The sequence below is a fragment of the Helicoverpa armigera genome, chromosome 2, assembly GCF_030705265.1.
Source record: "Helicoverpa armigera isolate CAAS_96S chromosome 2, ASM3070526v1, whole genome shotgun sequence".
Taxonomy (NCBI): domain Eukaryota; kingdom Metazoa; phylum Arthropoda; class Insecta; order Lepidoptera; family Noctuidae; genus Helicoverpa; species Helicoverpa armigera.
The window spans coordinates 6,210,521-6,222,421 of record NC_087121.1 but is presented as its reverse complement, the minus strand read 5'-3'; the positions used below and the strand labels follow the sequence as shown (position 1 = coordinate 6,222,421).

General features: G+C 37.1%; 3 protein-coding genes across 5 annotated transcripts; 2 read left to right on the top strand and 1 right to left on the bottom strand.

Annotated features, from left to right (window-relative positions):
* Positions 1-120: 120 nt before the first annotated feature.
* LOC135117931 (uncharacterized) lies at positions 121-1,365 on the top strand. Its single transcript, XM_064038492.1, has 3 exons — positions 121-365; positions 612-785; positions 1,134-1,365. The coding sequence occupies exons 1-3, from the start codon at positions 234-236 to the stop codon at positions 1,341-1,343; spliced, it is 516 nt and encodes a 171-aa protein (XP_063894562.1). The 5' UTR covers positions 121-233; the 3' UTR covers positions 1,344-1,365.
* A 495-nt stretch (positions 1,366-1,860) lies between these two features.
* On the top strand, positions 1,861-4,522 carry LOC110376569 (uncharacterized). Its single transcript, XM_064038489.1, has 5 exons — positions 1,861-2,123; positions 2,545-2,720; positions 3,098-3,200; positions 3,737-3,924; positions 4,364-4,522. Exons 1-5 carry the CDS (start codon positions 2,058-2,060, stop codon positions 4,452-4,454), a joined length of 624 nt encoding a protein of 207 aa, XP_063894559.1. The 5' UTR covers positions 1,861-2,057; the 3' UTR covers positions 4,455-4,522.
* A 263-nt stretch (positions 4,523-4,785) lies between these two features.
* Positions 4,786-11,794, bottom strand: LOC110376562 (uncharacterized). Of its 3 annotated transcripts, none has more exons than XM_021335066.3 (11): positions 11,639-11,794; positions 11,046-11,163; positions 10,070-10,254; positions 9,532-9,732; positions 9,305-9,441; positions 9,056-9,152; positions 8,737-8,900; positions 8,338-8,466; positions 7,528-7,620; positions 6,957-7,129; positions 4,786-6,471 (listed from the first exon to the last, which is right to left on the bottom strand). In XM_021335066.3, exons 2-11 carry the CDS (start codon positions 11,141-11,143, stop codon positions 5,268-5,270), a joined length of 2,481 nt encoding a protein of 826 aa, XP_021190741.3. In that variant the 5' UTR covers positions 11,144-11,163; positions 11,639-11,794; the 3' UTR covers positions 4,786-5,267. The 3 variants fall into 3 exon arrangements, with proteins under 3 accessions (XP_021190741.3, XP_063894527.1, XP_049699736.2); XM_064038457.1 differs by lacking the exon at positions 11,639-11,794 and adding an exon at positions 11,469-11,590; XM_049843779.2 differs by lacking the exon at positions 11,639-11,794 and adding an exon at positions 11,283-11,437.
* Positions 11,795-11,901: the final 107 nt, after the last annotated feature.

Genomic DNA, 11,901 nt, shown 5'->3' with positions numbered 1-11,901 from the left:
AGTCCATAGATATGCGAAAAATGGACTTTTACATAAAATATGCATAAAACTCAAAAAGAGTATTTAATTACTCTATAATTGATACTTTTCCAGAATGGACTTGACAGTTACGTAGGCACCTATACCTACATTGTCACAATGGTAATCAGAGGGTTATAAACATCTCATTTCGTACAATGATTTCTGAAAAACAGATCTTAAATCCACAGCTAGATCACGGATAGCTATTTACAATGAAGTTGCCTTTTAACATGGTTTTGGCTCCAATGCTGAAGCCATATCTTGGACGCACACGAATGTTTTGCCACCATCCGACGTTTTATATGAGCATTTTATATACTTACCTGTATGGATTACTCGGCCTTGTAAGTACCTACAGATTTTATGTTTCTGAGATGTCGCCCCTACAACACAAGAATTTAGTGGAAATGTCATTTTTTTAGATTCAGAGGTACCTAGCATAGGTAAACCCCCTAAGACGACCCACTGACCTTCTCCGTTATCTGTAAAAATACAATTTAGTTTCCTGATACAAATATAATAGTAATAAGGGATGAATATAAAATAATAAAAGGCATATTTTAAAGCGATATCAATATTTCCTATTACAGCTAATAAGCGCAAATCATTTGAGGAAGCATTTGGGAGAATTGCCTCCAGATTGGACTGCATCGAGTGCTCAAGTACAGGAAGGTCAACACTTCATGCTGCTTCACGATTTGAAGATCATCGCCACAGCTATGGGGCTGGTCCAGTATGCTTGTCTATTAGCGGGCTGTTTGACTGTAAGTTACTCAATAGTCAATTCTTTTTTAAAATTCCATATGTTATGCAGTGGTAAATTATGGTTTAGAAACAATTTGGATCCTATAAGTAGGGCATATCTTAAAGAAGTTACTGTTAAAACTAGTTTAAAAAAAGTAACCATAGCCATACCACCGTATATTGCAATTAAGAGCCAATTTCTTGTATATATTAATTTTTAATTTGCTATGTGCTTGTAAAGACCGAAATGAAATAAACGATTAAGAGTTACAAGTGATTACGTCAACTATATCTACTACATACCTACTCTATTTCGCACATAGTTTCCGAATTCAGAAGCTGGTAAAAATATATAATTTCCATTACAGGAGAATCCGTCGTTATTTATTCCACATCTATCTGGACAATTGCTCATCGTTTCCGTAAAGATACTGAACGCTCTCCTTCTACTTGCTCCGGTCAACAAGAAAGCAATTGGCAAGTTGACTCACAAAGTGCCCGCAATATTGCTGATGATGTTCAACTGGCTCCAAGAGTTCTGCGTATTCAGACAATACTTATGTATATGTGACTTATGATGGATAAATCAAAAGTAAAGAATATTGAGCGTGTGTTTTCTATTTATCGTTTTGGTCCGACTCTTGACATTTTCTTGTGTAGGCATATTATATATTTTTACTTTCGTAGCAAAAGAGCTGTGCGATGACCTAAGATCAACAACCAAAATCTTTTACGTATCCAATGTTTCGTTTTATTAGACCCTAATATTATAATATCCCTGGACCCTTATATTATTATTTTCAGGTACCTAGGTGATATTATTTTATCAAAGACTTAGGTACCGTAAACTATCAAATACAAATTTGTTTTTAAGTAGGTATATTTATGGGCAAGTAGGGCCTCAGAATAAATCGATGTTTATGAACTTTATATTTACTGCCTAGTGATTTTTTCTTTATACATTAAACGAGCTGGAAATGACGAAGATCTTTGTAATTTTCCTTTTTATGCTTTTGAAGCTGTAGGTTTAAACCAAGTAGTGACGACCCTATTTATTTTATTTCTATACTTATTTTAAAAATAAAATATTGTGACATTGACAATGGCAATGAACATATCGTACGCCATCCGGCTGTCATTACCTATTCACACCTCTGAATGCGCCACATTATGTAATAATAATTTATAAACATTTTACGTGAAAATTCGTGCGGTTACTCATGGAATGTCCATTATTATAGTTTTCCCGCGACCGCTACCATGATGGTTAATAGTGGTTGAAATGAACCAGCATGGAAACGGAGAGTAATACATTATTGACTCAGCTTAGGCTTAAACATGAGAATCACGCGAATGCTGTAAGTATAATGCCCCGAATACTACTCAGTAGCAGTCGTTACAATTCCACGTCACAGGCCGTCAGGCGTAGGTACTTGAGAAAATTGACACCAGTGCTTGTTAGGTATAATGAACCTGCAGCTCATGAAGCAGAAGATAAAAGTATAAGAACATGATTGTCTCCTGTACCTTCACTAGTATATTATAGACTCTGATTCTTATGAATAAGACATATAAGGTAGAAAATATATAATAAAGAAACACACCTGACTTGCATTTCTAACTGTTTTACATATCATTCATTAGAATTACCTCTGATACGAGAGCAGTAGGTAAGTTAAATACTTTCTTTCTGCTTAGAAAATGACTTCATGCAGACAGAACCAGTCAAACTCTATGGGTACTTTAAAGAGTCATGGAGTTTTGGTTTTCTCTTTTTAGTTAACACACATCAGCGGCGAAGCTTCAGAGGGCCTGAAAATAAAATTACGAGCATTGCTTGTGGCGCTACTGGGCGTGTCGATGTCGGCATGTGCGTTTGCCTCCCAGCCCGTCGAACTGGAGTTAGATGACGACGATGTCGCTCAGAAACTCAACAATGTCAGCTTTGCTAGGCGGTATGTCACATATCCATACTAGAGTAGTTTTCTTTTGGGAATCATCAAATGTTCGGCGGTTCTGCGGATGCAGCGTGAGGGCGGGGCGATATTGTGTTAAACTATAGTGGATTTTAGTATTACTTATTATTAAGTAGGACTAAAAGTGGAAACTCTTTCGAAAAATCCCGTGGCTCCGTATTAGTATAAATAAGGGCGCTTTCAACTTATGCGTTTCTTGACGGCCGCCTGCGATGCCGAAGCGGTGCTCGTCTAAGCTGAAATAACGCGTCCCACTACCGCATTTACGGTGCAAGTTCAGTTTGTAGAGATGTGATATGGCAGGCAATGTAAGAAATTTAGAATGATGGACTAGTAACGCAACTTTCATGTTACAGGATCACTAAGCCTACAATTCGACTTGTCATGGGATATGGGAAGCTCAGTGCATTTGTCACCGCAACCACATCACTGCTTTTATTGGTGGCTGTCATGTCTAAGGTGTGTTTGTATGGTATCTGTGTTCAGTAAGCTTAAATTAAGAAAATGTTTGGCTATTTAATGTAGTTGGAGATAATACCCGGTTCTAAATTAACGATAGTTCATTTGCAAAGGGAATAGGTAGGTATGTGTGGGGCAAATTTAAAAGTTCTTCTTACTATTTGGCCATAGGTTTAATTCTTAACACGTCTGACTACCTCCGAAGTCTAATTGTAAAAATCTGAAATCAGCCTCAGCGTGTCTTCTCAGACACGGGAGCGCAAGACCGATATATAGGTATATGTTTGGATCTGCCCGACCGCCAAAACTGCTATTGTATGGTCATAACACACAGTTTTGCCTGGCACCCGAGTGGTTGCAGCCCATGGCGGATACGTTTGTCTGGCAAATCCGATGTGTACCTATAGCTAGCTTTTCCCATCAACTTCTGATGTCACCTAATCACTTACCTATCGAAACCCGATGTGTAAATATAGCTGGCTCTTCCCCATCAACTTCTGTTGTCACCTAATCACTTTATCACTTTCCTGTCGAAGCAATCCTGGTGGCGTCGTGGGGCTCGATGGTTAGCCGCACCCGCGCTGCTGGTGGCTGCGCTAGAGACCGCCTCCGATGCCAGCGACGCCATGCTTGCGGCCGTTCTGCGAGGTTCTGCTGAGCCAGCCCGCGTCGCGGTACAAACCGCCGCCGCTGCCTTACTCATCACCGTCGAGATATTAGTCTGGTTGGTTCTTCTTCTTTCGTGTCTATGACATGTCATTTAGTGAATCTACACTTTGTCAGCCTACAGCGAAAGTACGGACTTGTTGGTACATCTCATGGAGAACAAAATGACTAACAGAGATTCCATAACATAAAATTTCCTAAGAAAGTAGCGCGCCAAAATACGGGTGTTCGGGGCCGAGGAACCTAACCGTCTCCGGACCTTCTTTGGAACCTGCCCATTTTTTTGTAATATTTACCAAAACTCGTTGATAGATGTTCCAAAGAACCCGAACGCCGCATTAGTCATTCTTAACTGATCGATTTAGTCATACCCACCGAAGGTACTTGAACTAGAATAAGGCGCAAGAATCACTTGCTTACTTGCTTTAGAGTCTGACCCGCTTTCGTGGGGTAACTTTTTATGTATCTCCTCATCATCTATAGTTTGCTACTTACAGGTACTTCATAGCGAAATTTTTCGAGTATAATCCACCCCCGACAGCCGAAGACCGAGAAAAAGGAAACCTAATGAGATCAATGCCACAATAAAATAATTCAACAAGTAATAGATACACATACATCTAGATATTTTATATCTATAAATCGCTTTTTAAAAAGAGGTGATATTTATTTTATTCCTATATTATCAGTTATATTGGCGTGATTTTGTAATTGATCTTGAAAATAAAAATAAGTAAAACAGAAAAGATGACTTCTATAAAAATTTTGCACCAATATATGTTCTCTTTAAACCGACCATAAGACATAATATTATGTGTCCCACAGAATTCATCTAAACAGGAGTTTTTCAACGGTAGATTATATTTCTTTAGTTAGAGGTACATGTTAATAACAAAATGGTTAGAGTAAAACACAGATGTCTGTTACAATATAAAATAAATATAATTTTGTATAAAACCTACACACAACTATTGCAATACACTGGTCATTCGGTCAGACCGTGGTCAGACCACAACAAAATTAAACACCGATAAGCATATCACTATATTATTGCTCTTATACAATTAATAATGCACCAAAAAGTTAGTCTCATTTTCTTAATTGCTAATATACGTACTTTAATTCATAAGATTGCAAAATAGTAAATTCATTGTGAGAATAATATAAACATAAAAAATATAAAAAATGACACATAAAGATTGATAGATAGCTTTTTTGTTAAGGCACTTTTAAAATACATATTTTTTCATGATCAGATTTTAAAATTTCTATAAGTATTCATCCTTTATTTATAAATGCGAAGGGATCTGTTTGCAGAGCTATTGGACAAAACTAATGAACCAATTTTAAATCTAAAATGCTTTGGATTCATAAAGCTAAAGAGCTTAAATAAGTAAAGACTTATTTTTGAAAAAAAGTCATGCCTCCACATTTCACGCAAGTAAATCGAGGTCTAAGGTGCTGCTCACCACACCAGATCATAATTTCACGTTTTGCTGAAATAGCTATGTAGTCGTTTATATCTGACAAACTCGATATGTACGACTGAAATCTATCTCGTAGAAACGTAGACACCCTCATAAGTACATCTTCATCAGGATTGATGTCGTTCAAACGACTAAAGTCACGTACAGTTAAAAGTGATATTATTCTAAAACAGAGTTCGGTGAAAAAATCACATTCCTCCTGCGAATATTCCTCAAACCACTTTTCAAAGTTATCTACAGTCACTTGTTTTACCAGGATTGTATGCGGCCCAACAATCAGCCTTTGTCCAACTTGTAGTGTATTGATATCGCCGGAAAACTTGTTCATATACTCGTCCCCCTCGACCCAATTTTTTTTTCGGGATTCTTTATCATGCTTCAGTTTCGAAAAGTGTTCCAAAACCTTCTTTTTCAAGTTTAATAACGTATCTCTGTTAACCCTGCCATCGCGAATGTAGGTTTTTAGCCCAGCAACGAATTCACTGTCATTATCATCTATAGTAATTTTTGACTTCAAATGATTAAATATAAATAATACTAAACGCCTCTTCCAGTCAGGAAAAATGGAGTTGATGAAGTCTAGTTCTGAGGGTATGAGCGAGATTATTAGTTCAGTACACACCAAGAGAAACGCATTATGCAAATCTTCACTTATCTGACAAAGTAGGTCTATAATTAAATCTAAGTCAACTTTACTCAAATTGATGATGAAAGTAGATATCTTAATAATCTCTTCAGGGCGGATATTGCATACCAATTCTTTTAACGATACATTTGTGGAGCCTGCCGCACCACATGATGGATATATTCTAGTAGGTGCATTTTTTGTGGTAACTTTTGCGGGTCCATATTTAGCAAGTAGTTTGGCCCGGGCCTGCTCTCCCATCCTGAACATTTTGCCAGCACTAACTCTATGCTGATTATTTATTAAAACCTTGCCATCCGGCGCCAGCGATATTCTAACTTTATTTTTATTGAATGATTTGTTCATATAGCTCAGCTTCCCGAAGAATTGGTCTTTATTTTCTATTGTCTTAATAGCTCTTATAACATCAGTGTTACCTTCTATAGTACCTTTAATTCTTCGCGTCTCAGCTGTTACTTTGTCGAATATTTTCCTGAAAGTGAAAATGTTACATATTTTGATAAGGTTTCAATCTCTTCATCATTTTCTAAATTAAAACCCCACCTATATAATAAAAAGCGTTAAACATGGACTAAAGTTAGAACCTATAAAAATGCAGGTAATTTGTAATTTTAATCTAGGTTCATTCATAGGACTGTCAGATATTATTCAAACAATAATAAAATATGCAAATGTTACCTACACATGACTTTTATACAACTTTGTAAAAAAATTATTAAATGAAAAAATGATGATGAACTTTTCTAAGTTTGTATGTACTTTCTAAGTTGGTATAACTTGGACACCAATGGCTGATAAAAAGGTGAAGGAAAACATCTTGAGGAAACCTGGACTATAAAGTCTGAAAACACCAACCCGCATTGAGCAAGCGTGGTGATTAATGCTCAATCCTACTCCGTGAGAGAGGAGGCCTGTGCCCAGCAGTGGGACGATAAAAAGGCAGTAACAGTAAAGTACCTTCTGTTGTTGCTAGACAAAGATTCTCTGAATTCGTTAATTTTCTGAGCTTGTGCATCCTGCACGATGTCTTGTGCAGTCTGATTGGACATGACTCCGACACCGAGGAAAAGCAGGGATGTTGTGAACTGGAAAATTTCTAGTTTCGTTGGTCTTTCTCCATACTTAGCCATCTGAAACATTAAAGACATTAATCATGTGTAGAGGCTGTTAGTAAAAATATATTTTAAGATTTTAAGAGCTACCATGAGTTAGGAAAAAGTTTGTTTGCCTACTATAACTTATTTTTTTTCTGATTTACCTTATAGGACTTCTAATGGTGACCGCACATCTACGAGACTACTAGTGTTGATGTATTTTTTTTACTCGTTCACGCAAGAACTACTGGTTGGTAATTGAAGGAATTCGGTAGTATAGTACAGCTTATATATATCAGTATAACATTTAGGCTACTTTATATCAATCAGACGGAAGTAGATCCTTCGAGTCGCGGGTAAAACCACGGCCGCAAGCTAGTTGTAAATATTATGTTGATATCCATGTCGATTCTAATGTAAAGGAGGGTACGCACCTTGTAGATCATGTCTCCCAATCCATTGACTACGCCAATGAATCCAGTTGCAATATTCGTGAACTTTAAGAAGTCTAATGCGCTCATAAGGATCTGTAAAAAGTTTAAATTTAGATTTGTTTTTAATCACAGATTACATTATTGATGATGTCCTCCTAGCTAATTATCAGCTACGGCGGCTGTTCTCATGTAAGGAAATTAGCCAACTGCGCAGGACATATTATATTGCACAAGCATTTGCGCAGACACAGGTGCACTCACTATTCCTTCACTCTCATAGCCCGATGGGATGGCAATCCGACACGACCGGAGAGAGATCAGGCGAACACGAACACTATTAACACGCTATATTATTATCACGCTGTTATTAGGTCGACCTGCATGGAACTTACTTACCTAATGGAATTTAAGGTAACTAACTCAATCATCTTCCAAGAATCGTAGCGTCACGAAAGTTGGCAGTTGTAAGTATGTAGTTCTGATGACAATTCCATAAGATGGCACTGTCGAACTGATCTGATCTGACGATGATTTGAACCGGAAATTCATTATGAAACATCGTGTCATAGCTGTGAACTTTGTCAATTTTGTATTTCAAGGTCTGATGATGCAGCGGAAAGATAGGTACTATAAAAGGGCGATTTTCCAATGTTTTAGATATTAATTTATTTATTTTAAGTAAATGTTTAAAAGCTCATGGCTAAGTCATGCGGATCCATCGATAATAAGGTTAAGCAACGCTTGAGTCAGTCAGTCCCTGGCCCCTGGGTGACTATAGACGAATAGGTGCATCTTAGACTAACTTCGTACCTTTACATTTCTGCCTGATGCAGCGGCCCAAGACAACAGCTTCCCTGCTGTAGTAAAGGAAATACCGACGCCCGATATTATTATATTTATCCAGTTGGAGCGAGCTTCCATGTTCTTTAGGCCGATACTCTAAAACCAAGAAAGAAAAGCTGAATACAATGAGCTCTTTTTGACATAATGCGTGTCGCTGCTATGTATACTTGTCTGAGGTCCTCCTAAATGGATGAGCCGATTAGGATGCTGTTTATTTTAATTGAATTTAAAGCAGGTACCGATAAGTTAAAACTGTTGCACTGTACATTGGGGGTGTTTTAATAATTCGGTATATCTTAAGCAATAATAAAACATTTCCTTTTAAATGTTAAGGTACTTTTACCCAAACTACTTATATAGATATACCTGTTCATGTCGAGCTCTATCGACCAATCTTCCAATGGATCGACCGATGCTGTAGACCCCTGTGACTGACGCCACGCCTACAGCTGTGCCAACGAGCATGGGTGCCACGACAGGAGTCGCGAACACAGAACCCACAACCGCTGCAATAGCACCTACACTAGCGGCTGTAAGCATACAAACTCAAACTCAAAAACGTTTATTCAAATTACGCTGATAAATCAACACTTTTCCCAACTTGCCCCAGCATAGTTGGGAAAAGGCTCGGGAGATGATGATGTTGTAAAACTACTTCACGAAACATGATAGACGTCATATGTACCTGTGCTTACGTTGTCAGCAACGTTGAGCACGCGAGCGCCCGGGCCCAGTTCGGGTGAAGCCTGGACTGTCAAAACTACTTTCGGCATTTCACCTTCCTGTCGGAAAAAAATGGGTTCTAGGTAAATATCTGGAATTTGTAAAATCATTTTTCGCTATAAAAATAAAAGTAAAAAATAAGCAGTATCTTTGTACTATTTTATATTATTACTTTAAATGGTTAAATAAATAAAGTTAGGTAAGTACTTACTTTGGTAATAATTCCGCTATATTCTCCATTTTGGGGTACAACCATCACACATTTTGGTAGTTTGTTTTGCGATAGATAATCGCTCCAGGTTTCATAAACTCGCGCGTCGTGATCTATAAATATTTTGCAGCCCTTCACTGCAAATTAATGACAATTACATGAGTTGATTCGGTTTGAAAAGGATATACCTGCATAAATAAATTTTTTTGAAAGTAAGTAACTCGTACCTCCAGGTTTCTTTGAAATACATTTCCTAATACTGAACACATGAAATACTAAGATATGGACGGATTTCCCTTTCTTCGTGTGCAGATTAAGCCAATAATCTCTTGGTGTTATTTCATAAAACTTGAGTTCTCTACTTGGTATGACGCAGACCACTCGTAACACCGATATGATCAAGTTTTCGGCATTGTGAGAATATTTATCTGGAAGAACAAACATAAAAGTATCAGTTTTATTTAAGGCTAAGAAGCTAAGAAATCTATTGCTACTATTAACTACCGCATACTTAGGATGTCCACCAGAGCTTTTAAATCAAACGAGGGTACGCTAAATGTCCCATAAAGCAGGTATTTCAGGGGAAAATGCTTAGGTGCCTACTATAGACTGCGAACATATTTTGCTGGTTATACAAAACTAATAATTCAATGTACCAAACATCGCAAATTACTTTACACTGAACCAGCAGAACTCATAAACGATAACCAGTAGGTAGGTACCTACGAAGTCATAAATATATTTTTATATTAACGATGTATGTACCTTGTTCTAGAATCTTTTTGAATACATTCATGCATGTTTCCTCGTCACGAGCGTCGTAGCCTTGTAGTTTCAGTTCGGTGTCACTGTTCCCTAAGCAGTCGGTCAAATTACCCTCGACACTGGGAGGTCCACAGAGAGCTACTGCTATCTTTTGCAACAGAAATCTTCGGTCCTTCTTCTCATACCTGTTTTTAAACAAAGGTAATGACTTAGATTGATAAAAAGGCAGGTACGTCAATAAATACAGGGACAGATAAATGTATGATTTTTTTTTCACACTCTTAAAATTATTAGGTATTTGGTAGAAAATTGTGTGCGGCGGGAAATTTCTCTAATAATACAACCATTTGTATACTTAGTAATTATTACAGATATTTCTTAAATTTAAAAAAGAAGAAAATATCTAAAACGATTAAGTTCAAACTTCTGCTAAGCGAAGAACAGAATTAACTACTTAACAAATTGTAACTAAGTAGGTACATAATAATATATAGAATCAGATCAATTCAATCAGATTCAAGATCCGAGACAATATAATCGATTAAAATGCCTTCGTGCTACTTAATGTTATCTGTCAAAGAGATAACGTGAGCAATCTTTTATGTAGGTTTATACTCCATTTATTTAATTTGATAAAAATAGTTATTAGAAAGATTTTATCAAAGTTTTTGTTAGCACCCACCAATTAAGTAGGCCCTGTTAGAACTCAATAAGTTGAATTCTTTGTTGCACTTGACGTTCGATTACTTATTTTTGTTGCAGAAACTTAGAACTCCCACACAAAACTGCAAAATCGCATCGCAAATAGGTATCTGCGAATTCACACTGATGCATCATAAGATCGCCCGATCTCATTTGCATCGCGTATTCCTGCGATATTAGCCGCGTGCGATGTAGACTGGAAGCCGACCCCAACATAGCTGGGACAAGGTTACAATGACAAACGAGCAACAAACTCAATTAGGTAGGTACTTACAATTCCCAATCGGCATCGCCGGTAGCTTCATAATATTCCTGCTGTATTTCTACTGCACTCATATCGAGGCGTTTATTTTCTCTCGGCGAGTCTGCCATCCTTGTCACGTAGGTATCTACTGAAAATGGACGAATAAAAAAATCTATTAACAGTCCCAAATAAGTAAGTGGAGTTCAGGGTTCGATTCCTAGGGCGTAAAAATATCATAGTATAAAACAAAAAAGTATGTTAACTTACATTAAGTACTGCTTATGGTCAATGGACCACCTCAATTTTCTGTATTTTTATTACAAGATTCCAATTACATAATAATTTGAAATTATATTTTAGTTTATAAATACATATGGAACCTTAAATATAGAGATAATTTTATGCCACGCACACGCATAAAATGGCGGCTTGACATGAGCGCGAGGTACTTACATAACACAAACACACGACGTTCTTCATTACATGAATCGTTACAATGCAAAACGTGAAAAAAGGAGGACTTATTTTTTTAAAAGCTGCTCAAATAATCTTACAGTCATAAAAGATTACTTATATTATCACCGTAACCAAATGTATTAACTAAACTAAACAACTCAACATACCTTGTTGTGATCTATTTATAGAATTCCCCACTCGTTTACGTACTCACAACGTATCACTCGCAAGAATAAATGCAGACTGTTGCATACTTAGACCGCGTCCGGATTTGCAAGGACTCGCATCGCGCAAAATAATCACCGACCATAGACAACTTTGACTGTGTTGTCAGCTAAAAAAACTAACATCTATAGTAATATTCGGATTCTGGGCTTCCCCTCTTTTGATAAGATTTGGGCTTGTTAAGACTAACCCAGAATTCTAAATT

Coding starts and splice junctions, on each gene's coding strand:
- LOC110376562 (XM_021335066.3), bottom strand. CDS start 11,143: ATGGCAGACTCGCCGAGAGAAAATAAACGCCTCGATATGAGTGCAGTA. Junction 9,442..9,531: donor TATTTCAAAGAAACCTGGAG/GTACGAGTTACT, acceptor ATTAATTTGCAG/TGAAGGGCTGCAAAATATTT. Junction 8,467..8,736: donor ATAGAGCTCGACATGAACAG/GTATATCTATAT, acceptor TCTTGGTTTTAG/AGTATCGGCCTAAAGAACAT.
- LOC135117931 (XM_064038492.1), top strand. CDS start 234: ATGAAGTTGCCTTTTAACATGGTTTTGGCTCCAATGCTGAAGCCATAT. Junction 366..611: donor TGTATGGATTACTCGGCCTT/GTAAGTACCTAC, acceptor TTCCTATTACAG/CTAATAAGCGCAAATCATTT. Junction 786..1,133: donor TATTAGCGGGCTGTTTGACT/GTAAGTTACTCA, acceptor TTTCCATTACAG/GAGAATCCGTCGTTATTTAT.
- LOC110376569 (XM_064038489.1), top strand. CDS start 2,058: ATGGAAACGGAGAGTAATACATTATTGACTCAGCTTAGGCTTAAACAT. Junction 2,124..2,544: donor ATGAGAATCACGCGAATGCT/GTAAGTATAATG, acceptor TTCTCTTTTTAG/TTAACACACATCAGCGGCGA. Junction 3,925..4,363: donor ACCGTCGAGATATTAGTCTG/GTTGGTTCTTCT, acceptor TGCTACTTACAG/GTACTTCATAGCGAAATTTT.